This window comes from Nannobrachium achirus, assembly GCF_963921795.1.
Source record: "Nannobrachium achirus genome assembly, chromosome: 6".
Taxonomy (NCBI): domain Eukaryota; kingdom Metazoa; phylum Chordata; class Actinopteri; order Myctophiformes; family Myctophidae; genus Nannobrachium; species Nannobrachium achirus.
Window position 1 is genome coordinate 39,418,676 of NC_137815.1, and position 24,214 is coordinate 39,442,889.

Sequence of the window (24,214 nt, forward strand, 5' to 3'; positions counted from 1 at the left end):
AATAGCCGATCTACATGCTCACAACGTGTTGCAATGCGAGGCGTTGTGAGCATGTAGATCGGCCATTTTCACAATAGAACCACGTTATACAAAATGTAATTCCTCAACTCTTAGAGCTCGTCAGGGTGGGGGGGGGTCCCCCAGTTAAAATATGATTATTTTGGGGGTCGCGGCAAGAAAAGGTTGAGAACCACTGTGTCAGAGGAGAGTGGATGCCAGAGGGGTCAGGACGGGGATATCTTTTTTTAGATGAGGGAGATCCTGATAGGGATGATGGGGGAGTCAGTCCTCTGCGGTGGAGAGTGGTGACTCACCAGGTGTTCCACCACGGTGTGTTTGGACATGTGCTTCATAAGATAGGTCTCCTGAAGAATGACAGAGAGAACAGCCATCAACATCAACTGCTGCTGCCACCCCAAAAAGTACTATCCTCCGGCCACAATTAAAATGTAGACTTATATACTTAGAAAATATATGACTTGGGGTGGGTTCAGTGTGATGCAAACGTTGTATTCCGCCATACAATGGTGTCGCATGACGAAAATAGTCGATCTACAAGCTGAGCTTGTAGATCATCTATTTTCAGCACCCAACACTGTCGTTATCAGAATCAGAACCAACTTTATTGTCACATCTCAGGTTTAATATATTATTAGTATGTAAGCCATGCCGAGCCATGAGGCCCATAGGGCAGGAGCCTATCTCCTGTTTCTGTAGCGTGAGGCAGCTTGATGTACAAGTACACCCCCTGGACATGACGCCAGTATGACGCAGATATTTACCCCATATCCAACCCTTGGAGTTGGATTAGGGGTACACCTGCTGAGTGCCAAGCAATGAGGAATTGGGTCCCATTTTAGAGTATTTGGTATGGCCCAGTTCGGGGGATCGAACCCCAACCTCCCAATATCAGGGTGGACACTCTAACTGCAAGGCGTCTGAGCTGGTTACACAAGTTTACAAGTGTAAAACAGAGAGTGACATTTGTTTTTGTGCAAGCTCCATAGTTTTTGTTATTTCCATAAAAAGAGAAAGGGAAGATGGGGGGAGGGGGGGAGGCATGGAGAAGAGAAAGAGATCAAGTGTCGAAATGTCCTTGAGCAAGACACTGAACCCCAAACTGCTCCGCATGAGCCGGTTGTTGCCTTGCATGGTTTCCTGTTTCCCCCACCACCAGTGTGTGTGTGAATGGATGAGTGTAATGCACAATGTAATGTGATTTGAATAAAGACACTATATAGATGCACCATTCTAAAACAGCTAGTTCCATTCCTTGATTCTGATTGACTGGTTTCCCTTTAATTGCTGTGGTATATGAGACTATAATCCACACCCAGGTGCGTTATTTCTTTCCACAGTGTTCCACAGTGCACCAATTATCTGCACCTGTGTTGTTGGCAAAAAAGCAGGGAAATACTTTCTTGTAGCTGGGAACTACTTTCTTGCAGACCTTGCAGTGAATTATTAGTGAAATAGAACAGTCTTAATTGGTACATGTCTATGATTTTTCATGTTGCCATATTGTAACCTTTTTGCCAGACCCATGAAATGGGTAGGCCTACATAAGCAAATGTCGGTCTGTCCGGGTTTTCTATATAAAGGGTATATATGATGATGACATGATGATGACATGCCTACAAAAGGCATGATGTCATAAATGATGATGACAGACAGGGGGTCTGGCACAACCAGGTTGACCTGGTCTAGTTAGAAAGCAATAAGCCACGCAAGGCATGTGGTTACCTGTATTTTATAACGGCTGAGAGGGTTGGAGACTCTCGGCTTCGCCTCGTGTCTCACCACGCCTCTCAGCCGTTATAAAATACCAGGTAACACATGCCTCTTGTGGCTTATTGCTTCATTTTACAATTTTATTTTACCATACATAAATAGGGGCTTAACTCACTGAAGTGTAGGCTCGGCCACACATGCTGCAGCAGTACGCCTTGGCGTTCTTGATGGCGTGTACAGTTAAGTGGATCTGCAGTGAGGCGGAGTCTGAGTAGGCACGGTAACAGTGTGAACACTTGAAAGGCTTGTCTTTGTTGTGTTGTCTCTGGTGAGACTGTTACAGGGAGAGAAAACACACAGCACACCTGTTGATTACACACTGTGACTCATAGATGCCACAAAACCTTTAGTTTTTAGGGGGATTTGCAGCACGTCTAGTCTTACTGTTTCACAAAATCCCACAAGTGCATCTCATGTCATTAGTCAGCTGAAGTAGTGAATAACATGAACAGTTGCACTGGTTGAGAAAAACAATGCACAGTGAAGGGAGAAGAGACAGAATGGCCCTCTGACAAATGATTTACCTGCAGATTAGAGAGCTGAGTGAAAGCTTTTTCACATCCTGGATGGAGACATTTATAAGGACGGTCTCCTGTGTGGATTCTAAAGGAAATGGAAACGGTACAATGAACTTAAGCCCAAGACAGAGCTTTAGCCAAAACATTACAGACCTTTCAGGTTTGATCAAAACAGAGGCTAAAGACAACAACCAGCATCTCATCACAAATGACCCCACTATTCGCTGATTCAGTAACATTTCTCAGCTAATCCTAGCAAGCTTAAGGTGCAATACTGGGAGTTTCCTTCCATGAAGAAACATAACACAAGTAGAAACATATGCTGTAATATGCATGCTACAACACATACGGTAGCCACATTCTTGCTTAAACACAGTAATTAGTGAGCTCTAGCCTCAAGCGACTTTACTCAGTGACAAACAAAGAATTTATGAAGTGAAACATCAGTGTGTGACTGTAATTGACTGAGGTTTTCCTCTGTTTCTGAGCAAAAATCCCTGAATAAATAGACAGCCCACATGTATGGATCATCACACCCAAAACCTCAAAATCTTTTGGCACACTATCCCAAAACATTATCAAATGGTGAAGTTTGGCAAGTTTTGAGAAAGGCAGCAGTTTATTGGGTAACGGCTGCCATGTTGTTCATAATATAGTAGTTCCTATTAGTCACACAGCATATCAAGGTCTCAACTCTCAAGTAGTTTGTGTATCACCGTTTGGCTATAAAATTAAAGCCTTATTGAAGGAAAAAACTAAAAAAACAACCTAGAGAAGAGTATAGTTAAAATGAGGAAATAGATAGGTTCCAAGTCATTCAGTGCAGTGCCTAATTTATGCTCTGTCTGACATCATACGACAAAGTATAAATTAGACTTAGGTTACAGCCTTTCACAGTTTTGACTTGATTTGATGGAATGTTAGCGCTTCTCAGAGTCATATTTCTGGGGAAGTTGATACACTTGAAAATCTAAAACGTTGACAAATGACGTGTCTCTGTCTACAGTGTATTATCTCATGACAAAGCAAAAGGAGAAGAACAATGATGAACCAGCACATGAACAATATTGTTCTAACGCTAATGGCTTGGACCCTAAAAACTCAAGACTGTGATCACCCTATTCACGTTATTCCTGGCCCCGCCCCCGGCTTCCTCTTCATATCCTGAAAGAGGTGGAGGCTGAAAAAGTTGGCCTGATAAACATCATTTGGTTTCCTGTTGTCCTGGCATTAAAGTGTCAGTAGTTGGCGTTCTGGGCTCTGAATGTACCTGGGTTGCCATGTCTGCTTATAATAAGCAATTAGTGTCTTTAATATAGTTGCAATATAGTTGCTTATTGGGCTTACTTTCTAATATTTTTTTTAAACCAGTGGTTCCCAAATCTTTTCATATCAAGGACCCCAGATTAACATATTTGTCCACAGTCGTAGACCACCATCTGAAAATATGTGGTGCCACTGCCAGGGACCTCCACACAGATTTATGTTGTTAAAATGTTTCAAAAATATTCAAAATAGTTTTTTTCCCCTCAATAGTTTTTAAATAGCAAATATACAAGCTCACAATATGTCGCAATGTGACACATTGTGAGCTTGCGGATCTGCTATTTTCAAATGTAAATGTAAAGTAGTATAGCCTAGTTGCTTCTGTTGGGCTTATTTCTTTGGCAAAATCTGACAGACAATTCCCTGTCACTTCCTTACTTGGGAGGAAGTGAAAAGATGTTTTGCCCTCTGTAAAAGAAAATGGCAGCCTCCATAGAGAGGGCCAGGAATAAGGTGAATAGATCTTTATAGAAACTGGAACCATGAGCGTAAATAAAAGTGAGACCTGGTGTGCTGCTGTAGATGGGAGAGCTGGCGAAAGCATTTCTCACAGTAGGAGCAGTGATATGGTTTAACACCGAGGTGTATGCGGAGGTGCTGGGCCAGATACGATTGATTGGCAAAGGTCTTGGTGCAGTGAGGACACTTGTGGGCCTTTGCTTCTGTGTGGATCTTGGAGTGGAGCTGCATGTCTGACTTGGAGAAGAAGGTCAACGGGCAAAGTTTACACCTGTCGGTAGCACAAAAGACACACACACACCACACGCGCACACGCACGCACGCACGCACGCACGCACGCACGCACGCACGCACGCACGCACGCACGCACGCACGCACGCACGCACGCACGCACGCACGCACGCACGCACGCACGCACGCACGCACGCACGCACGCACGCACGCACGCACGCACGCACGCACGCACGCACGCACGCACGCACGCACGCACGCACGCACGCACGCACGCACGCACGCACGCACGCACGCACGCACGCACGCACGCACGCACGCACGCACGCACGCACGCACGCACGCACGCACGCACGCACGCACGCACGCACGCACGCACGCACGCACGCACGCACGCACGCACGCACGCACGCACGCACGCACGCACGCACGCACACACACACACACACACACACACACACACACACACACACACACACACACACACACACACACACACACACACACACACACACACACACACACACACACACACACACACACACACAATTAGGTATTAGAATCAGAGATACTGCAACCCTATGCTAAACAGGGGTATGCGCCTTTAAGTAGATGGCAGGCTGGAGAGGAGTATTATGGGATGTTCTAGGTTCTGTTGAAAGCAGAAAAAGCAGTCAGGAAAGCAGTCACGCTAAAAAGAGAAAAGGATTTTTATTTTTTTTTAGATTTTTGAATGTTTTTTTGTTGTTACTACGGAGGATACAGTTTTTAGAACCCTGGCTCTTCACATGGATTTATTTTAATTAGTTTTTGTTATTAAACCACCAGTTCTTTTAGTATAGAATAATAAGGAAAGGATTACTCTGAACTGAAGAGGAAGGTGTTTATAATACTACACATTAAAACGTTTTTAATTACCTCTTGAGTGTATACAAATGAAACCAAATGGACCCTTTGGTTTCATTTGGGTCCAGAGTGCTTTTCACATTACCTGTTGCTACTACTCATGAAAGTAAAACATTTAATCATGTGGATCTCAGACTTCAGGTGACCAGCCTGTGATATCAGTTATTTAATGTCACCTATATAACATACTGTATCTATGATGTATGACTCCACATTTTGGCAAGGTTTCATCCCAATTACAGCCCTGTTGACTTAACATTTAATATTTAAGTATAAAACATACGTAGGTGGAAAAACAAATAGTGGAGGTACATCTGTGGCCTACTGGCATGTGCACTAGAGCAAAGGTCTTCAACAGGGGGTCCTCAAAATCTTTGTGTGATAGAAGCCTTTTTCCTCCTTTTTTACATTATTCACTTGAACCCTAGTGTCCATATTCTGAGAACTTAAGCCAAAAATAGCAGATCGAGCTTATAGATCAGCTATTTTAGGCAAAGAGGTTTGGGGTAGAGGGGAAAAAGAGCAGACTAAGTACAGAGTGAAGTAAAGTGTACTAAGTATTGACGTTTCAAGTGGTTAAATATCTGAAAACACACATGAATCCAAAATACACTGATGATTGTGCTGTCAAACAATGAAACCATTTGGAATCAGGTTGTGGGGGTCCCTGCTTCATCTCTCTCTCAACTAAGGGGTCCTTGGCCTGAAAACGTTGAAGACCCCTGCACTAGAGGGTTTGGGGGCTGGAACACTGCACCGTCTCTCCTACCTGTAGGTTTTTTGTTTGGCCGTGATGGAAACACACTGGTCGTTGCCTGAGGCGAGGATGGGGTACGGCACCACTAAGAGGGGAGAGGAGCCGTTCTCCGCTTTTATCTTCTTGCGGCCTCGCTCCGCTTTGGGAGGAGGCCCCAAGAGGCCGGCCAGGCTGCAGTTGCTCTTGCCGGGATCCAGCCCGTTGATACAGGACAGCCCTGAGAGGAAGTGAGGCGAGGGCGCTCCGCACAGCCGGCTCTGGCTGCTGGAGGTGGGCGTGGTCGGGGTGATGACATCCGAAGTGCTGAGGTTACCGGTCCGGGACGCCAGCGCCACGCCTGATCGGTACGGAGGTGAAGAGGGACAGAGTCATTTATCAATTAACACTGCTTTTGACCGGACATTCCGGTTTTGGGCATGTCATTGTAGGTGAAAAAACAGTAACAGTAAAACATGCAAAAGCAGTGAACGCGTCACGATGCAAAGCATTTTCTATATATATATTTTTTTTTAATCGGGTTTAAGTGGTCAAGAGCAAAGGTGTTTCTAGACTATTTAAAATGTTACATATTCAGATGGGGTGCCATGATTCTTTGCCCCCCTAAAAAATGATGATCAGGTATTATGATTACACTAGATGGAAGACTTTTTACAAAAAAGTGTTAAAATTATGTTTTTATGTGGCCACCCACCAGTTCATTAAGTATTCCTGGTTGTCAGGTGGGTGGTGACCAAGCTGAAGTTAGCCACACCCACAGTGTTGGGTGTATGCCTGGTATAAGGGGAGGGGGTGATTTTATGATGTCATTAAATCTGTTTTTCGATCGGGCCTTTTGACTCAGTGGCTTTCAGCTTTTAGGAAGAACCCAAAAACACAGGGATGGCAAATTTGCACATTATAACCCCACCCGAGTGGGAGTAATGTTAACTCCATAGACCCATACAAAACAGAAAAAGTACAAAACTATGGCACCACCTCTTTAAAACGTCTTCACCTGACATGCATGGTATGTTTGTCAGCTTGCTGGCTTGCATAATTAATTTGTTGACATTGTACAGTATGTCAATACAGCTTATTCAAATAAGAAAGTTACTTTAAACACAGGACTTGAACATGTAGTAAGACAAGTATTTGAAATGCATGCAACCATTCATGAATAGGCCTACCGGTTTAAGCTGAACATACAGTAGAAGGCTTAAACTACGCCCACAGTTTCAACAGTGACGTAAAACAAAACAGTACAGGCATGTTAAGGCCCGAACACACCAAGCTGTCTTGCATGTCGAGTAATCAGATTGGGAGACGCCGGGTGTTAAAATGTGTTGAAAGTTGCTACAAACACACTGTCCATCACATAAAGACATGTAACGTAATCATGTAATTCATGTACACTGAATGTAGTTTTTGGAGTTGTTGGGCACAGACCTGCAGACAGAGGGTGGGGTTTTACAAGTGAGTTTTGTACTTGCAACAGTGACATTAAATGTGATTTTCATTTGGAATTTGCTTTCCATAAAATAATTGTGTCTGTGAAGTGCCGGTGTTTAGGTTAACGAGTGAGCTCTCCCTCCCCTTTTCTCTCCCCAACTGAAACACTTCCTTGGTCAACGCAAATTAACAAAATGGTGGATAAAATGAGTAGCAACATTTCAATGATAAGAAGAGGTGTACATCTGTCGAATGGTGCTACAGTTAAACTTGTAATACAAGTTTTTTTTCCACTAGTTTTGTCCAGTCTTGATTACTGCCCAACAATTTCGTCCAGGGCTGCAAAGAAGGATTTGGAGCAACTTCAGCTCGCTCCAGAACAGGGCAGCACACCTCGCTCTGCGCTGCTCTGGGAGGAGTAGTGTTGAGTGCAGGGTTCCCACAAATCTTTACCAATTTATTTCCAAAACTTTTCCAGAATATTTAACCCAATTTCCAGGACCATATAACAATAATTCAGCTAATAACGAGTCACTTACTACTATGCACAATGCCCAAAGACAGGTAGTGTATGCCAGTGGTTCTCAATCTTTTCAGGCCGTGACCCCCGAAATTGTATTTGAACTGGGGACCCCGGCACCCTGACGAGCACTAAGAGTTGAGGAATTTTGTATAACACGGTTTTATTGTGATGTGAGGCGTTGTGAGCATGTAGATCGGCTATTTTCAGAATTTCTGCCTCTAATATTTGACAATTTGGCCAATGTTTAATTCGTCATTTCAGATGTATTAACAAAATAATAACCAAATACAATAAACAAATAAATGGCTATTTTTTCCAGAACCTTCCAGGACCCTTGATCAATTCCAAAACTTTTCCAGTACTGGAAAAATATTTTTCTAATTTCAAAATATTTCCAGGAATTTCATGACCGTGGGAACCCTGAGTGTTGAGTGGATGCCTGCTGCTCTGTCCTGGAGGAGTTGACTCACGCAAATGCCTGACTACCACCAATGGCGCAATACACACCGCACATAATCAGAGTTTAGAGTACCGACACCACTGTTTCCTTACACATTCATTCGATTCAGATACCCACAACTTACGTATCGGTCGATACAGAGTACTGATCCCATACCAGTGTGTACTAAAAAAATAAAATCTAAGTGAGTTCCATGGTCTCTCTCAACCATTTGTACACTGTCAAGAATTATAGGGGTCCTCCTTGAAATCAAAACGTTTGAGGACCACTGATCTAGGAATAAATACAAATGTATTGTTGATATAAGAGTATAAAACAGTAAAGCCACATCAACTAAAGCATTAAAAATATTATTGTAAATGAAATATCAACATGCGATACATTACGTAGTATCGGAAATGGCATAGACTGGCATATTGCCAAATAGCGATGCTGGTTATTGGCACAACTCGACACATTATGCACCCGATGTTGGGGCTCAGACTCTAATCGACGCCGGTCAGGGCCTTTAACTCAGTCGGTGCCGTATGTAAAGTGGGACCTCTTATATTGCCGTTTCGCCAACAAAGGGTTAAAAATAGTGTGCGCGCTGGTGCACACATTCGTGCACAGATCATGCACTATGCATGTGCATGCTTTTCACAGCTTTCAAACAAAAACATCCGCTTGGAAATCCGTTCAGGCATTCAGGAGAAAGCAGCCCTTATGTTTTCTTCAAATGTAAACAAACATGGCTGCCATGTTTGAAAGATGGGGTTGGTATGGGGGTTAAACATGCAATTTCACAATCGCGATCATGCCTAGTACATTGTTGGAGGTCCAACATTCTTTTTTTTATTATTTAAAAAAAAAAGACGTCCAGAAGACGTCTGGCAGGGAAGTCCATAGTTAAAAGGACATTTTTATTATAGAAAACGTTTTTTTTGGCAGGGTATGAGTTAAGGAGAGGGATATCAATTAGCTCTGCACTGAACTGTGACACGATAAGATTACCTGAAAGGTGGTTCGTTCTAGACGTGGGTTGGTCGATGATTTGGCGCAGATGCCAGTCTTCCCACAATCCTCTAGCTTTAATGGCCGCCTTATCGTCCAGATTCAAGTTGACATCCCCCAGGATACGCCCTGTTATAGAAAATTAAAGAGATGTTAAAGACCAGATGAAAAAACACCCTTCAGCCGCACGTCAAGTTGGTTTACAGAGGGTTGATTCATAGATATATAACGTACAAGTAGATACTTCATTGGCGATCAATCAATGCGGCTGCTATTACGGGAAAATCACACTTCCTATTGCATGTACTGTCTCTTTTGAAGCAGGAGGTCTATCCACCATTAAAATCATCACAACTCGCTGAAGTCTCAGACGATTTTCAAGCAGTTTGGTTTGTTACAAATGCCAGACATGTACTTATGATAAAGGATACCTGGTTAAATAAGAAAATGTGAGGTTTCATGAAAAACACTGTATCTTACATAGATCATAACTGTAATAGTTTTGGACTAAAGTTTTAGTCTCCAATGTACTTATATATGTATGTCTCAAGCATATTTCGTGCAGTGGAGTTTGCAGATCGTCTATTTTCAAATAGCCAACGTACATCCTATGTTTAAAGTGCTCATGTGGCCTAATAGTCATTTCTTTTTAGCCTTGCGTTGAAAGACACAGGTGCAACCCTCTGTGGAGTGTGATATAGTCTGGAAATGCAAGGCTGGCTTCTTTTGGCCTTGTTTGTTTTCATAGATTCTGTTGCTTATTTCTCTTGCGAGATCTGCCGACAAGTGAAACACACCTGTGACTGAGCTGGAGGCAGGGCGGGCGTGCAGGGCGATGTCGGGCTGAGACTGGCTGTGGCCGTGGAGTCCCGGCAGGGTCATCTGCTGCGCTTTGGGAGCGGACATGACGTGCTGGCCTCCCTCCGCCTGTGACGTGGGGACCAGTAGAGGCTGCTGTTGGGAGGAGGCGGTGGTGGGGGGCAGGTGTGAAGAGGGTCTGATCTTCTCTGCCATCAGCTGCTCCTTGATGTTATTGATCAAGACTAGGTTATCCAGCTGACAGCCAGGAAACTAAGTTTGTTTGTGAGTGACAGGAGAACATCCATCAGTTCAATGAGAGTCATTCACATGCTACTCTGGTGCCCTCTAATGGACGCTACTTGACAATGTATCCATCATTTAAAAGCAAAATAATTTGCTTTTGTTTAGGCCAAGTCCTAACATGGAATTTGTAAAACAGTGTGAAAAGAACCTCGACACACTAGTGCTGTGTTTCATAAAGAATTAGCAGAATTATGTTGTTTTTGCAGACATACATCCAAACAGTTGAAGAAATTGCAGATTGATGCTAAAGTCGGCCATACCAGCCCTGATGGGGGAAAAAAAAGGATAGTAATTTTTTAGTCATTTTGTAAAACAAAATACCATGACCTCAGAGGAGTAACCTTTGCTTTTATGAAATATCTGAGATCGTTAGGATATTATGGAAGTTTGAACACACATTCTATTGCTAGTTAGACCTTTTCAAATACACCCATTTTAAAACAACTAACGGATGTGACGTTATAAGCTTGTAGATGCTTTCGGTGCACAACATTCTTCCATAGAAGACATACTGACTTCTATGGAATCCAAATGACTGAAATGAGTCGTGGTGACTTGGTGACTGATAACTTCAATCCATGTGTATCCATACATTCTGAGGGTCAAGAACCGTACAGGATACATTATATAGTATAGCAGAAGCAGTATACTGCACACAGGACTATTCCAGAAGCAAACATTCTGCCAAAGAAATCGCCAATTTACGAGCTCACAGTGCGTTGCATTGCATCCTCTATTTATTTCGTATTCATTGTTCATGATTTGGTGTAGACTCTACACCAAGTCTGGTGTAGAGGGACTGGGAAAATGGGGTCAATTCATTATATAGGGTTTATTAAGTGGTTAAATACTGCATGTAGGGGTTGGCGATAGGGCCTTTCTGTGTGGAGTTTGCATGTTCTCCCCGTGTCTCCTAGGGTCGATACCCTCACAAAAACATGCACGTAATCCTGGTCTCAATAATGCCTCCCCCTGGCCAGCCGGGGCGCCTGATGGAGGGGAAAGGAACTGGTTGGAATAACGTGTTCCTTCCACGCGCTACGTCCAAACCAGGGAAATCTCCACTGTCAGGTGAAAAGAAGCAACTTGGACTCCTCATGCATAGAAGGAAGCATGAGGTCAGTCCGTTGTCTCCCTTGGCGCGGCAGAGGGAGAGCAGAGCCCAGGATTACATAGGCAATTAGCACTGGGTGAAAAATGGGTTACAAAATTGTGGGATAAAAAAAAATAAAAAAAATACTGCATGTAAAACAGAGAATAATTCTTAAAACTATTTGAACATTCATAATTCTGTATGATGCAGAGGATCTCCTGCCCAGCATTATCAACATGCACAGAAACACACTCTCAGTCACCTACCTGGCTTGGCATAGCAGTAGGTGGAGGCCAGAAATAAGGATTGTTAAAGCGAGATTCAGCCATCCTGAAATCAAGAAACAAGTGTGACACATGATTATTTGGCAGGAGATGTCTAAAAAAGACAGAAGTGGCCACACACACTATGGCCAGGTGCCAAAGGTTTTACTAGGACACAGAGAGTAACAAACCGACGTTTTGGCAGTGTCAACTGCCTTCTTCAGGGTATAGAGAACACATTACAAGTCACACATAATAAATAAGGTGCCTGGGATACATACAACCAATTAATGCATCTAAAAAAGCATGGGTTCTAATGGGACCTGTCCCTGTGATGGGGGCAAATGGGGATCAGGTGTTGTCTCACACATTAGCTGATTAGGGAGGGGTTATACCTCATGAGTAAGCAAGGTGAGAGAGAAAATCTGGAAACTTAATTCCATGTCATCATGACAACTATAAATATACATGCAATACAATATGATTATTTGGCTTCATGTCTGTAGGTGAATGCTTCATGTCTGTAGGTGAATGTCATTTTAATCAGGTATTGTATCTAAGATCAAACTAAACGGTGTGAAGGATCTTATAACCTCAAGCATCCGTATTCTGGGGAAAACCTTTGTAGAAGGTAGCCGATCTACAAGTGTACAACGCGTCACACTTTCCCCCAAGCTACACCAAATCTCTTTGTGAAAATAGCCAATCCTCAAGCTCATCACAAGTCGCGTTGTGAGCTTGTACATCAGCTATTTGTTTCTGAATGTTCTCTCCAGAATAGGGAAGCTAAGGTTCATGTGATTAAGCAATCTTCGATGGCAGGGGCCATAATGTGAGATGATGTCATGTTGTATTTTCAAAAAGTATGTTTGTATCATCAGTAGTAGCAGCAGCATCATAGAGTATTTCTTCCTTTTCTGAGAGCAAGGTAAGTGTTTGTTTCCAGCCACACTAAATCTAATTATAGACCAGGCCATTATCCTCCTAACACTTTGTCTGAGTCAAAACTTCATCAGGGTTGCCCACAGACAACAGAGGCTTTTCCTCACTTCTTGTGGAGGATGATGTAAGCAAGACTTTCTTAACCACTTGAAAACCTAGCTTTCCTATTCTGGGAATGTCATAATATGTGAACATTCTGCTAAAATAGCAGATCTAGGCCCGAACCGCTGGGCGTGTATCCCGGGCACCTAGACTGCAGCCTGACAGTGTGCTGTGGGCTCGGGTCCCGATCCTGACAACCTGACGACCTTTGCTGCAGGTCACTCGCTGTCTCTCTCTCCCCGTTTCCTGTATATCTACTTTATAGTCTATACTATCAATAAAGGCAGAAAAGGCCCCAAAAATATGTTTAAAAAAATAGCAGATCTACAAGTATCGACTTGTATATCGAGCGAGCGAACGATGCTCGATACTCGGGACTACAAGTTTGTCTATATCGGCTATTTGCAGCAAATAGATTTGGTAGAGGGGAAAAAGTAGTCCAAGTATAGACTACTGGAGGACCCCGGAAAACAGAAAGAGACAAAGACAAAGCCCAAATTTTGGCAACCTTTTCCTCAGGATTTCCAACCACACACTAATGCATGATGTCCAAAAATAAGACTACGAAATCTCTCTCTCCATATATGAAACACTTATCTGTTCAACTGTTATCTGAGAGACCAGAGACGCTCAACCAACAGGGCTCAGATCATAATCTGTTGCAGTGTGACTGACTCCTCCTCTCCATATAGGCCCCACAAGACAGCTTCATGTCAGGGGAAACAGGAGACGTCACCTCAGAATACAACATCAACATGACGGTCAGCTGAATGATGCGTCTAATCTCAATTCATTGCTGAGGTCAGTAATTCAACTAAACAATAGAGTTGTACAGATTTTATAGACAGATGGACCTTTATTGATCTCACAAGGGAAAGTCGGTTGTCATTGGCAGTACTGCACAATGACATATAAGACCGTTATAGAAAAAAGAGAAAATTAAGAATTTAAACAAAAATAACAACAACAAAAACAAGAGTACAGCGGTAGTAACATAACAGGGCTTAAGAATAGGGTACCCTAAACCAAAAGGAGATTTGGTGTAATACATAATTGCCTGGCCCTCTGCACTTGGAACGACTATAACAGCACTCCAACAGAGCAGATTAAACTGATACGTTAAATTGTACCCCAATAGAAGAAATTCTAGAAAAGGCAATACATTTTAAAGAAAAGAAAAAAATCAAATTAATAAAACCTAATAGTTGATCAATCAGATTTTTTTTTCTTGATAGGCCTACCTGTCTCCAAGGCAGAGAGAGTTGCTTGCTCATAAAGCTGTGATCTTAATTTCTTTCTTTCCATAGATTCTCTCTCTCTCTCTCTCTTTCTCTTTTTTCCTTCCAAGCCTCGTGAATTTCTTTATACGACATTCTACATTGTGTGTCTTGGCAGCGTTGACCATACCAAAGTCTGTTTGACTTAGCAGAAGCATAGCACAGTACATTTCTAAGAGCCAAGACAAACACAAACGATAGGTCTAGGCATATGAACACAAACCCCAAAGAATATTTCTCTAATGATGCCAATGGGTGTCAGTTTCACTGCCGAGAGCCTCTTTGCCTCTGGGAAACAAGCTGAGAAGTCAAGATAGTTGGCTGCTTCTAATATGACGTCTTTGTCTATTTTGTTTTTCCCCCTTTGGGGGGAGGGGGGCATATTTTACTTAGAATTTGTTTTGGGCTTTTGGCAGTAAAGTATTGTAAAGTAAACATTTACTATGTGAAAATAGCTGGGTGGTCATCATTGTATTGGGACCTCCTCCCCTAATAGCTCATGAATGTCTTGTGAGACAGACAGGTCAGGTGTATCAACTAACCAGTAAGACGCCTAAGGGCGACAAGCGACCTCGCCCAAAAGGGTGAGGTTGCGCCATGTCTTGGCCATATGGCCAGTGATATATATCGGAGCAGTTACCCATATATGGAGACCCCTGGTACCCATATATGGAGATCCATCCATGTACTGTATGCTGTGAGACCCCAAACATGCTTACTCAGTTATTCGTTATGTGAAAGTCCTATGACGTCTATGACATCTGACATCATATATACAATCCCTTTTATGCCTATATATGGAGATCCCCGTCTGTACAACCAGCCACACAGATATGGGCTGTCTTGGCCATATGATATGAATTCTATTAGTGTGGTATGTGGCCGTTGTGGCCTCCATATATGGACATTCCCATATGAAATCCTGTTAGATATGGGCTTAATTTTTTTTTTTTAAAGATTTGTTTTTGGGCTTTTTATGCCTTTATTTGATAGGATAGTAGACTGACAGGAAACGGGGAGAGAGACGGGGAATGACACGTGGCAAAGGTCGTTCGGCTCGGGAATCTAACCGGCAATGCCAGCAGGCATCATAGCCTAGTATGTGGTATGCGCCCTGACCACCAGGCCAGCGGGCGCCCCGATATGGGCTTAATATTGATGACATCACGGATCTCCATATATGGGCATAAAAAGGGATTATGTTAGTGTGGTTCCCCTGACATCACAGTGATGTCAGAGCTGCAAACCCATAGACCATCAAAAAAGCGTACGCAGACGGCCGGACGGACGGAGACATGATGTGCCGTTTCTCATACTAAAGTCGCAATAAAGATGACCTTTATCTTAAATCTAAATAGCTTTTCATCCGAGATTACATGTGAAGATCATTTACATGTGTATAACCTTCAGTGGAACTGCATTGCTAGGGAACATTGATTGGGTCCAAGAAGCGTATTTCCTGTCAGCTACTGATATTCACAAACACTGCAACAGGATATAAACTTGGAATCATTTAAAATGACTTTCTTGTCAAGTTACGTGGAGGTCTATTCTGATGTTATAAATGAGTATTTTCTGTATATAGAAATGTATTGTCAGCTATTATATTTCTGTATATGGCAATAGCTGACATAATTTAATATAACAAAATGTTATTGATATGTAATGTTACCATACTCTGCTAAATAAATAGCCCATAATTATGTTAAACAATTCCTGAACCATGGGCATATAGAGCAGGCTATATTATTTAATTTCCAAACTATAAAAGGAAAACAAATGTCATCCAAATTGGAAAGGAAACGTTATTTTAATTAAATGGAAATTAATTTACAAGATCACAATCATGCTGAAATAATTGCATTAAATGAAGTGGAAAGGGGAACACGATCTGAAACAAAAGTTAGGGTTAACTTTTCCTTTATCCTATCAGACAGCATTTATTACGACCATTAAAAAGACATCAGACTATTTATTACATGACATCTAAATAAACTGATCGAGATGCATCTATAGCTAGCTAATAGCTATACAGTGGGCTATGGATAGGCTACTATCCTCATCCCCGGTGCGGCTGTCTTCACAGCCTCTCCCTGCACATTCTCAGACAGTTTATTAAAAAATGTTCAGACAAAAGAAAAACAAAAATGGCAGCCCGTCTTATTTTTATAAGGACAGGACGCCATATTCTGCAGATCCGAAATTATAAAAGGCACATAATTTGCCAGACAAATTCAGATGGGTCGCGGTGCACTGGGATGTGCCATCCGTTTATTTGCATTAAGTGTACGGATGATTGTTTACTTTGATTTGCAGGTTTGAATAGCCCGGCTCGAGGAAGAAAAAAAAACCTAGTAGACACTTCCTACAACAATCATCATGCCTTGCAAAATGCATTGGGTTATTGTGGCAACTGCAGTCGCACGTATACTTAGGCTAATACAAGGGGATGATCCGTTTCGTGGCACACATAACGCAAAATTGCGTTTGCACAATAATGGCAAAATGCTGTATTTTCCCCAAAATATGCTCGGGAAACGGTATTTTTTTTATTAGAACTTTTTACGACTCAAACAGAAACGATCACGAAACGACACTGGAACGCCGCGCATCTCAGTAAAAAAATCTAAATGATATTGCATCCAGTAATGCACGTACCTGAACCTTGGATGTAAGATGTGTTTTTATAAATGGGTTTAGATTGTTCTTTTTCTGCTTGCTTCTGTGGTAGTTCAGACCTTCCGGGTCGCCTACTGTTCACTTCTGGGTGCTGCAGGTAGAGAATTCACTGAGCTGAGAATATTTTTTAACCCATTTTGTGTTTTCCAAAGTATAGTACCTTATAGCCTATGTTTTATATAAACGCTGTAGGCTTCTGCATTCAGCATTAATATACGTTAAATGTGATAAATGATAAATCACATTTCAATTAAAAGGCATTTGAGGGTTAAATGCTCACACATCACATATCAGGACCAGGTTAATATCTTCCCTGTAAAAAAGCAATGATCATACTATACACTTATCCAGTAAGTTTAAGCAATAGCAGCACATGAGGTGTGAGAAATGCCCCTTGTAAATTAAATACTTAATTTATATATAGGCTAGGCTATTTAAACAGGTTCGTTACTCAGACTCTCATAATTAATACAACCATTTCATTGCCTATGACTATTATTGTGATATGAAGCCGGTATAAAATGCTACTGACATCATAGCCTGAAGTGTAGGCAAAATAAATAAATAAAACAAATCAGATGAAATGGGGCTAGCTATGGTCTAAAAATAACTAGGGAGAGGTGTGCAAATATTTCTGTTTCTAAAAACATTCCTTTCATTGTTTTGGGCATTGGTTCTCAAAGGGGTAATTAAAAATAATAAATAATATTTACCATTTACGTTGGCTATACAAAAATAGCAGATATACAAGTTCACAGCCACACTGCGAGTTTATACATCTGCTATTTTATAATTTTTTGGGAAAACCTTGAAACAGGGGTCCCCTCTGGCACAAACCATTTTCAGATGGGGGTCCAGGCCAAATACTATACATAATTGTGGGTCCTTGACACGAAAACGTTTGAGAACTACTGTTTTAGGGTTGTATTTTCTGTACAGCATGATGCCCTCATACATGGCATGATTGATATTTACAGACAGTGATATCTAATCCTCTCTCTCAGGAGCAGCATCAGAATGAACAGATCGCAAAGCTTTTACTAATATGCTCTATGCTTAGTTCAGCAGGAGATGGCAGCAGTGTGTCATAAGCTGTGTGATCACTTGTCTTGCTATTTCAACCAGGGAGAGAATGGCCAGGTGAGTTGTTGTAGTGGGTAGATGTTGTCCATGATATTATGTAAAAAAGAAAAAACATTCAAGTTTTGCTTTAGTGATACCAGTGAATAATATATTATACTATGTTAGTTCCGTTGATCCAAGTTAGAACACAATCGATTGATTGGTCATTCAAATGCTTTGAGGTTTTCAAGAGGATGCTGGCTGGTCCATAAAGGGTTGGCCACTGCTGTAGTAGTAGAGCTTTGTAAAACTGAACAAATACAAATATTGCCAGAAGAAACATGGCTATTGTGTTGCTTGTGCAATGAGACATTGCCAAAAAAATGTGTTTGTACTTGTACACACAAGAAATACTAAATCCAGTAATTCCTTGGCTGCTGTTGGTGTAGGTTACTTGGCCTGGAATATTAAAGTTAAAAAGAAATAATACAACATTTCAAGAATGTAATCCAGCTTGCGCTAACTTATCCAATAAGTAGTCTAATTACATTTTCTATTCGAAGCGTGTAAATAAATCCCCATATCATTGCCACAGATAATAGTGATTTTGTCATCTTACTATGGCACAGGTGCATAGCAACACACACACACACACACACACACACACACACACACACACACACACACACACACACACACACACACACACACACACACACACACACACACACACACACACACACACACACACACACTATTTTTCACCAGTTAGTTAGTTAGTTGTTGAACTGGTTTTGCAGTGCTCTGTACAAACAACCACACCCTCGGAAAAACACATGTGCTCTCTCTCTCTCCCTCACATAGGCCAGGTGCGAGGTGGAGAGACAGGGGGAGAGTCTCGTTAACCTTAAAGGGGAGGGGCACAGGGGAAGAGAAGAGCACATAGGATACAACATTTGACGCTCATATTGACATGCTGCACTGGAAGCTCCTGTGATCACAGGTAAGGAAAGAATCCACAACAAGCCGTTTCTATACTCTCCTCTGCAAAGAGGTCTAAGGGGTATACTGTATGTAATATGTCAATAAACTTGTTTATTGATTGAGGTGTGGTGTATACGTAATTTTCATGTACAGCTTTCATAAAGATATGTCACTGTACTGTACTGTACTGTGCAGTTACTGTACTGTACCTTACAGACCGAGCTGTTGTGATATTGTCAATGTTAAGAATAATGTGTGTGTGTTTGGGGTTATAGTTTGCATAATTACTTTGAACTCAACCGAAGCATATCTGAAAGGAAATCCTAGGGAAAAGACTAACCTGAATTTGCAACTTGAATTTGCATATAGCTATGGTGAGTTTTACAGCACCTGTGAAAAGTATATTCATGAAATAAATGCTGATCGTAGTTTGAATATGAATCTGACTTGATTGTTGATTACCTAGTGTGTGTCTGTGTTTGTGTTTGTGTGTGTGCGCGTGCGCGTGTGTGTAAGAGGGAAAACCTGTTTCATTAAGGCAGTCCAGGGTTCACTACCTATTGTACACACAAATATTGATCTCCAGACTGCAGCCATGGGTCAAAAACATGTGATGATTTAAAAAGCGTTCAGAAAAGATCCTCTATACATACAGTACAGTGAGAGTGAGTTTTGTCACAGCATATTTAAGAGTTTTTAATATTGGGGAACTCTGCTAACCTTATTGTTAGCCGAGTTCCTGGCATTCCAGGGATCTACTGCCCTGGGGGGGGGGGAAAGGAAGAGCCAGAAGTGGATGAACTTTGTTGATATATAATTGCTCTCCCGTCCTGTGGTTTTGTGTTTTGTGTTTGTCGTCCCATGCAGCCATGGATGGTGTGCTGGAGGGAGCTACTGTGTTGTGTGTATGTAAGCTTGCCTGCAGCGTCCTCTTCCTGCCCTCAGTGACCGCGTCTCTCAGTCCAGTCAGTTTCTGTTGCTGTTGCCTGCTCCTCTTCACAAGTGGCGTTTCCATAAAACTACTTTTTGCGCATTAACGGCTGATTCGCTAAATGTTTTTATGGAAACACTTCAATTTGCGAATAAACTTTCATTATCCGCAAAAAAGATTATACGCTTGGAGGAGGAGGATTTTGAGGCTTAATCGGATAAACTAAATGCGCAAAAGTGAATGGAAACGGGTCAGACAATACATTCGAATAAAGTATGACGTTCTGGTCCATATCGTCCTCCTATATAACACTTTCCCCCGCCGCTTAATTAACGTCCATTGTATAGCGTTCGTCAGAGAAAGACAGCTGCTGATCGACAGATCTCTCTCTCTCTTTTTCTCCATCTCTCCCTCCCTCCCTCTCTCTCTCTCACTCACACACATGTACAGGCGCGCGCACGCAGCCACCCACGCACACACACACTTTTCATACAGGTTTGTTTTATATCAGCAGAAATATATCCAGATAGTCACTACCAGCATGGGAACAGCGCACGGGTGACGGACTGACTCGCTATATGTTGCTCTTGCAAGTACACGCCCACTGCCTGATCTACAAACCCTACAACGTAGCGTGGAGGGACACAGTTTGATCTTGGAAATCTACTGTTCCGTGCGCCACACAGTCATACGACTAATCATAAATCAGGCACCATGGCATGAGAAGCAGACAACAGCACGCAGACCAGTTTAGCAGCGGAGAGAGAGGGTATAAAAGTCAGAGAGAGTAACAGAGGCATGGATGGAAACGTGTAAAAGTGAACTCATCGTCAAAATGGGACACAAATTCCTTATTGAAGCGTTTTTTTCCTCCATTGCGCGAAGCAATGCGATGGTGTGTTGTGTGGATAATACGTTAATGTGTTTGTGTGCGTGTGCGTGCGTGTGTTGCAAGGCGAAGCTCTCAGAACAGCCCCGTGACATTTTGTATTCATTATATTATGTATTATTGCATTGTTGTGTCGCTTGTCGCTCTTCTTCTGCAGTTATAGAATGTCGTAGGACTGAAAAGGTGCGCCACCTATTGGTTTTCCAAACGAACTACTACCCTTATTCGAATGACACCCGCAAATGGAAACGGGCTAAATTCACTTAGTCTAAATGCGCATTTCTGATAATACGCTTCCCTAATGCGCTTAAGTTTATGGAAACGCCACTACAGACTTTCTGGTCTCAGGTAAGAGTGTCCCTGACCCTGTCCTTCTCAGCGAGCGACGTGCTCGTACAATGGAGTATAAATGAGGCTTAACTCATATAGTGCCTATCCCAAAGATTTCCGGGTGGTTATTTTCATGTCCGTGGTGCCTATCCCGAAAATCACCGGGTTTTGCCTTTTATTGCATAATCTTGCAGGTGAAAGTAGGCATTCTAATCTTCATTCAGAATGAAATCTGCTCATATCTAACTATTTTTGGATTCGCTGTGGCTCTGCAGAGTTGTGGCAAAATGGTCAAAAAAGGCTGGCACATATACCCACCCAAATTGGAAAAGATGCTGGCACTAAATGAGTGACACTTTTATTATGTTTCACGCACACATTACATCCTTTTATGCTGTTTTATTATGTTTCTCGCCCTTTGTTTTTCTTTGGTGATGTGCAAAAGGCGTTGTAACTCTATTTAAAAAGTGCTTTAAAAATAGGGTTTATTATTATTAAAGATTATTATCGTCTTTCACACAGTACTTCTAACTGGCCTGTGGATTGCCGAGTCCTGGCTACCTGAGCTGTCCCTGTCCAATGACTTCAATGCCCTCCGCATCCTGCTGTTTCTCTGCCGTACATATGGGGCAGTACTGATCTTGACCCCTCCACTGATCGTGGTGGAGTCTGTTGGGAGACTTCTGTGGCCCCTTGCTGACGCTGGTCACACCGTGGACAAGCAGAGATGTCAGGGAGCTCTGACACAGTGTTCTGGCGCCACAAAGGTGTCCATGGAGGACAAAGAAGGGAACGTCACCGACGAAGAGCAAGACGATGAAGAGTGGCTGCAGTGCCATGCTGTTTGCTACCTGTGCTGCCTGACGGTGTGGGTCGTCTCTGCCGTTCACGTGAGATGGGGGTGGAACTTAGAGGTGCTGCGGGCCGCGGCCTGCATGTACACAACCGACTCCAATGCCCTCCTCGTGTGCCTGCCAAACCTGCTCACCGGCTCCTGGCCGAGCCTCATGGAGCCCTGCTGGAGCCTGGCGTTCCTGGCCTTCCTCTCCCTCCTGCTGCTCCTGATTGTGGGCATGGGCCTTCAGAGGCGCCGCCAGACCCGTGCACGGACAGGCCGGCGTGCAGAATCACATGCTGAGAACTATTACGGTGGCTGGTGGCACCTCGTCCCAGGCCTCACCACGCCGTCCAAGCCTGTGAGCGGTGGGACTTCCGTGTCAGTGTGGGTCTCAGTGCCGGGACCAGAGCCGCCTGTTGTTGACCCGGAGAAAGCACACAACAGCTGCACTGTTCACAGGTCATGTTCCTGGAACGGCGTGCAAATGCCACCGCGTCTCCATGGAGACCTCGTCCTCCTTTCATGTTTGTCTGCAGACGGGGGAGGACAGGAGCACAAAAGGACAAAGGGAGGTATACCATTGACATATTGCACAGAGCGACTCACAGACTCACCATACAGGAGCCAGTGTGGGTGGCAGCAGAGGGGCTTTCCCCGCCTGGGGGTGAATATAATCATAGGGTTGGTGGGTGTGCTCACTCTCTGCGTGCTGCCTCTGAACCTCAGTGTGAACATTCTACTCATACGAACCATAGAGACTGTGCTGGGAATGGCTATGAAGTCCTTAGTAGCTCCATGGAAAGGACAAGAGAAGGCTCTGTTTCTCGTCACTGAACACTGACTGGAAGCTCTTTATGCTGTGTATATGGATCAACTCATTAATATTGCATGTATGCAGTATGTACTATGTAGACAGCTGGTCTACCTGTCAATACTGGTTTAATAGAGTGTAAACAAGCCCTCTCTAAGCAGCTATTCACATGTGTCGAGTAATCTGTGGAAAGCCGCTGAAAGGTGCTGAGAAGGCAGGTTGAGGCGCGTGTGGCACCTCCCACAAGCACAGACACTAAACACTGACTAAGACTGTAGAAATACTCTTTTTGAGGCATGAAATGCGTCAGATGTATTAATTGTACATTGTATAGTGGCTCATGGGACCAGCTTCCTCGGTTGAGATTGAGCCTAATTCTCCATGAAAACAGGAACAGGAAATGTTCTTAAATGGCCTCAACAGTCACACACTGAGTAATAATTGAGTAATAACACAACGTGAGTGAATAAAGATGACATGAAGCCTTGTCACAAACTTTCTTTGTACATGTGTTTATCTGCTTAGGTTACGGAATTGCTTTCAAAGCACTGCGCTCATGTGCGTCCAGCCACGAGGCGGTAAACTGAGATGTGATGTAACTGGTGAAACTGAACCAAGACAAAAGCAACACAAACATCTCTGCACACATTCACATACCTGGGAGATTTGACACTCAAAGCGGAAGCCAGTTAGAGCTAGAAGCTGTCACATGCCAAGCAGAGACACCTGAATATGCACTCTCACATTGCACCAGGAGGTGGCAGTCCAACACAGTGACAAGCCCTGGACACAAGGACAGGCTCTCAGGCTGCATGACAGACATGCTATAGGATGAAACAGGAGCGGGATGAGGGGGATTCTGGGAGACAAAAGAATCGTTTTGATGGAGCCGAGGGCTAAGGCTGAGCATACAGATGAGTCTATCTACGGTATATGATACCACACCTCTCTCTGCGAAACTGACAAGGCATTCAGACCTGTACAGACAAATCTTGCAGAAACATACAGTATAGAATACTAAACTCAGATTAAGAAACACCTATAGTGTCTGGATATGTGTGATCTTCTGATGTATGTGGACAGTTATTCATTTATCCTAGTGATTTCAATTAAATAGATGTAGACATCAATGTCCTGATGATTCAATAGGAGTGGCTCATCATCCAATGATTCCTCAACCTTTTATTTCCAAGGACCACCAGTTTGATATGCATTAGGCTGCAGAGTAGACCTTCATTTCATACATAAAGAAATCTGTGTGGCCCTAATCTAGTAAATCTACATGGTAACTTCTCAGTGTTCATTAAACTGGGTGTATAAATATGTGGCCAAATGGAGTGTTAGGGTTCTATTTGGTCCCTATGAATAATTTAACTGTAACCCCCTCAAGGACCCCCAGGGGTCCTTGAGGGGGTTACAGTACACATTACAGTACACATTGAGAACCAACATCGAGAGAGAGAAGATAAAGTGAGTTGGATTTGCAGATTTATCGTTTAAAAACTGAAGGGATGACA

General features: G+C 42.9%; 2 protein-coding genes across 9 annotated transcripts; one reads left to right on the plus strand and one right to left on the minus strand.

Annotated features, from left to right (window-relative positions):
* Nucleotides 1–33: 33 nt before the first annotated feature.
* Nucleotides 34–16,929, minus strand: znf362a (zinc finger protein 362a). 4 transcript variants are annotated; one of them, XM_080727483.1, is made up of 9 exons: nucleotides 16,832–16,929; nucleotides 11,856–11,919; nucleotides 10,190–10,463; nucleotides 9,393–9,521; nucleotides 6,001–6,325; nucleotides 4,141–4,365; nucleotides 2,316–2,394; nucleotides 1,907–2,065; nucleotides 34–365 (listed from the first exon to the last, which is right to left on the minus strand). In XM_080727483.1, the coding sequence occupies exons 2-9, from the start codon at nucleotides 11,916–11,918 to the stop codon at nucleotides 246–248; spliced, it is 1,374 nt and encodes a 457-aa protein (XP_080583609.1). In that variant the 5' UTR covers nucleotide 11,919; nucleotides 16,832–16,929; the 3' UTR covers nucleotides 34–245. The 4 variants fall into 4 exon arrangements, with proteins under 4 accessions (XP_080583609.1, XP_080583611.1, XP_080583610.1 ...); XM_080727485.1 differs by having other exon boundaries at nucleotides 10,190–10,415; nucleotides 16,832–16,928; XM_080727484.1 differs by lacking the exon at nucleotides 16,832–16,929 and adding an exon at nucleotides 14,138–14,321 and having other exon boundaries at nucleotides 10,190–10,415.
* LOC308286459 (uncharacterized protein) lies at nucleotides 13,636–23,196 on the plus strand. Of its 5 annotated transcripts, none has more exons than XM_080727487.1 (6): nucleotides 13,636–13,697; nucleotides 17,921–17,992; nucleotides 18,779–18,917; nucleotides 19,766–19,900; nucleotides 21,052–21,066; nucleotides 21,571–23,196. In XM_080727487.1, exons 4-6 carry the CDS (start codon nucleotides 19,768–19,770, stop codon nucleotides 22,725–22,727), a joined length of 1,305 nt encoding a protein of 434 aa, XP_080583613.1. In that variant the 5' UTR covers nucleotides 13,636–13,697; nucleotides 17,921–17,992; nucleotides 18,779–18,917; nucleotides 19,766–19,767; the 3' UTR covers nucleotides 22,728–23,196. The 5 variants fall into 5 exon arrangements, with proteins under 5 accessions (XP_080583613.1, XP_080583615.1, XP_080583614.1 ...); XM_080727488.1 differs by having other exon boundaries at nucleotides 13,677–13,697; nucleotides 17,913–17,992; XM_080727489.1 differs by lacking the exon at nucleotides 17,921–17,992 and having other exon boundaries at nucleotides 13,671–13,697.
* The last annotated feature ends 1,018 nt before the right edge of the window (nucleotides 23,197–24,214 follow it).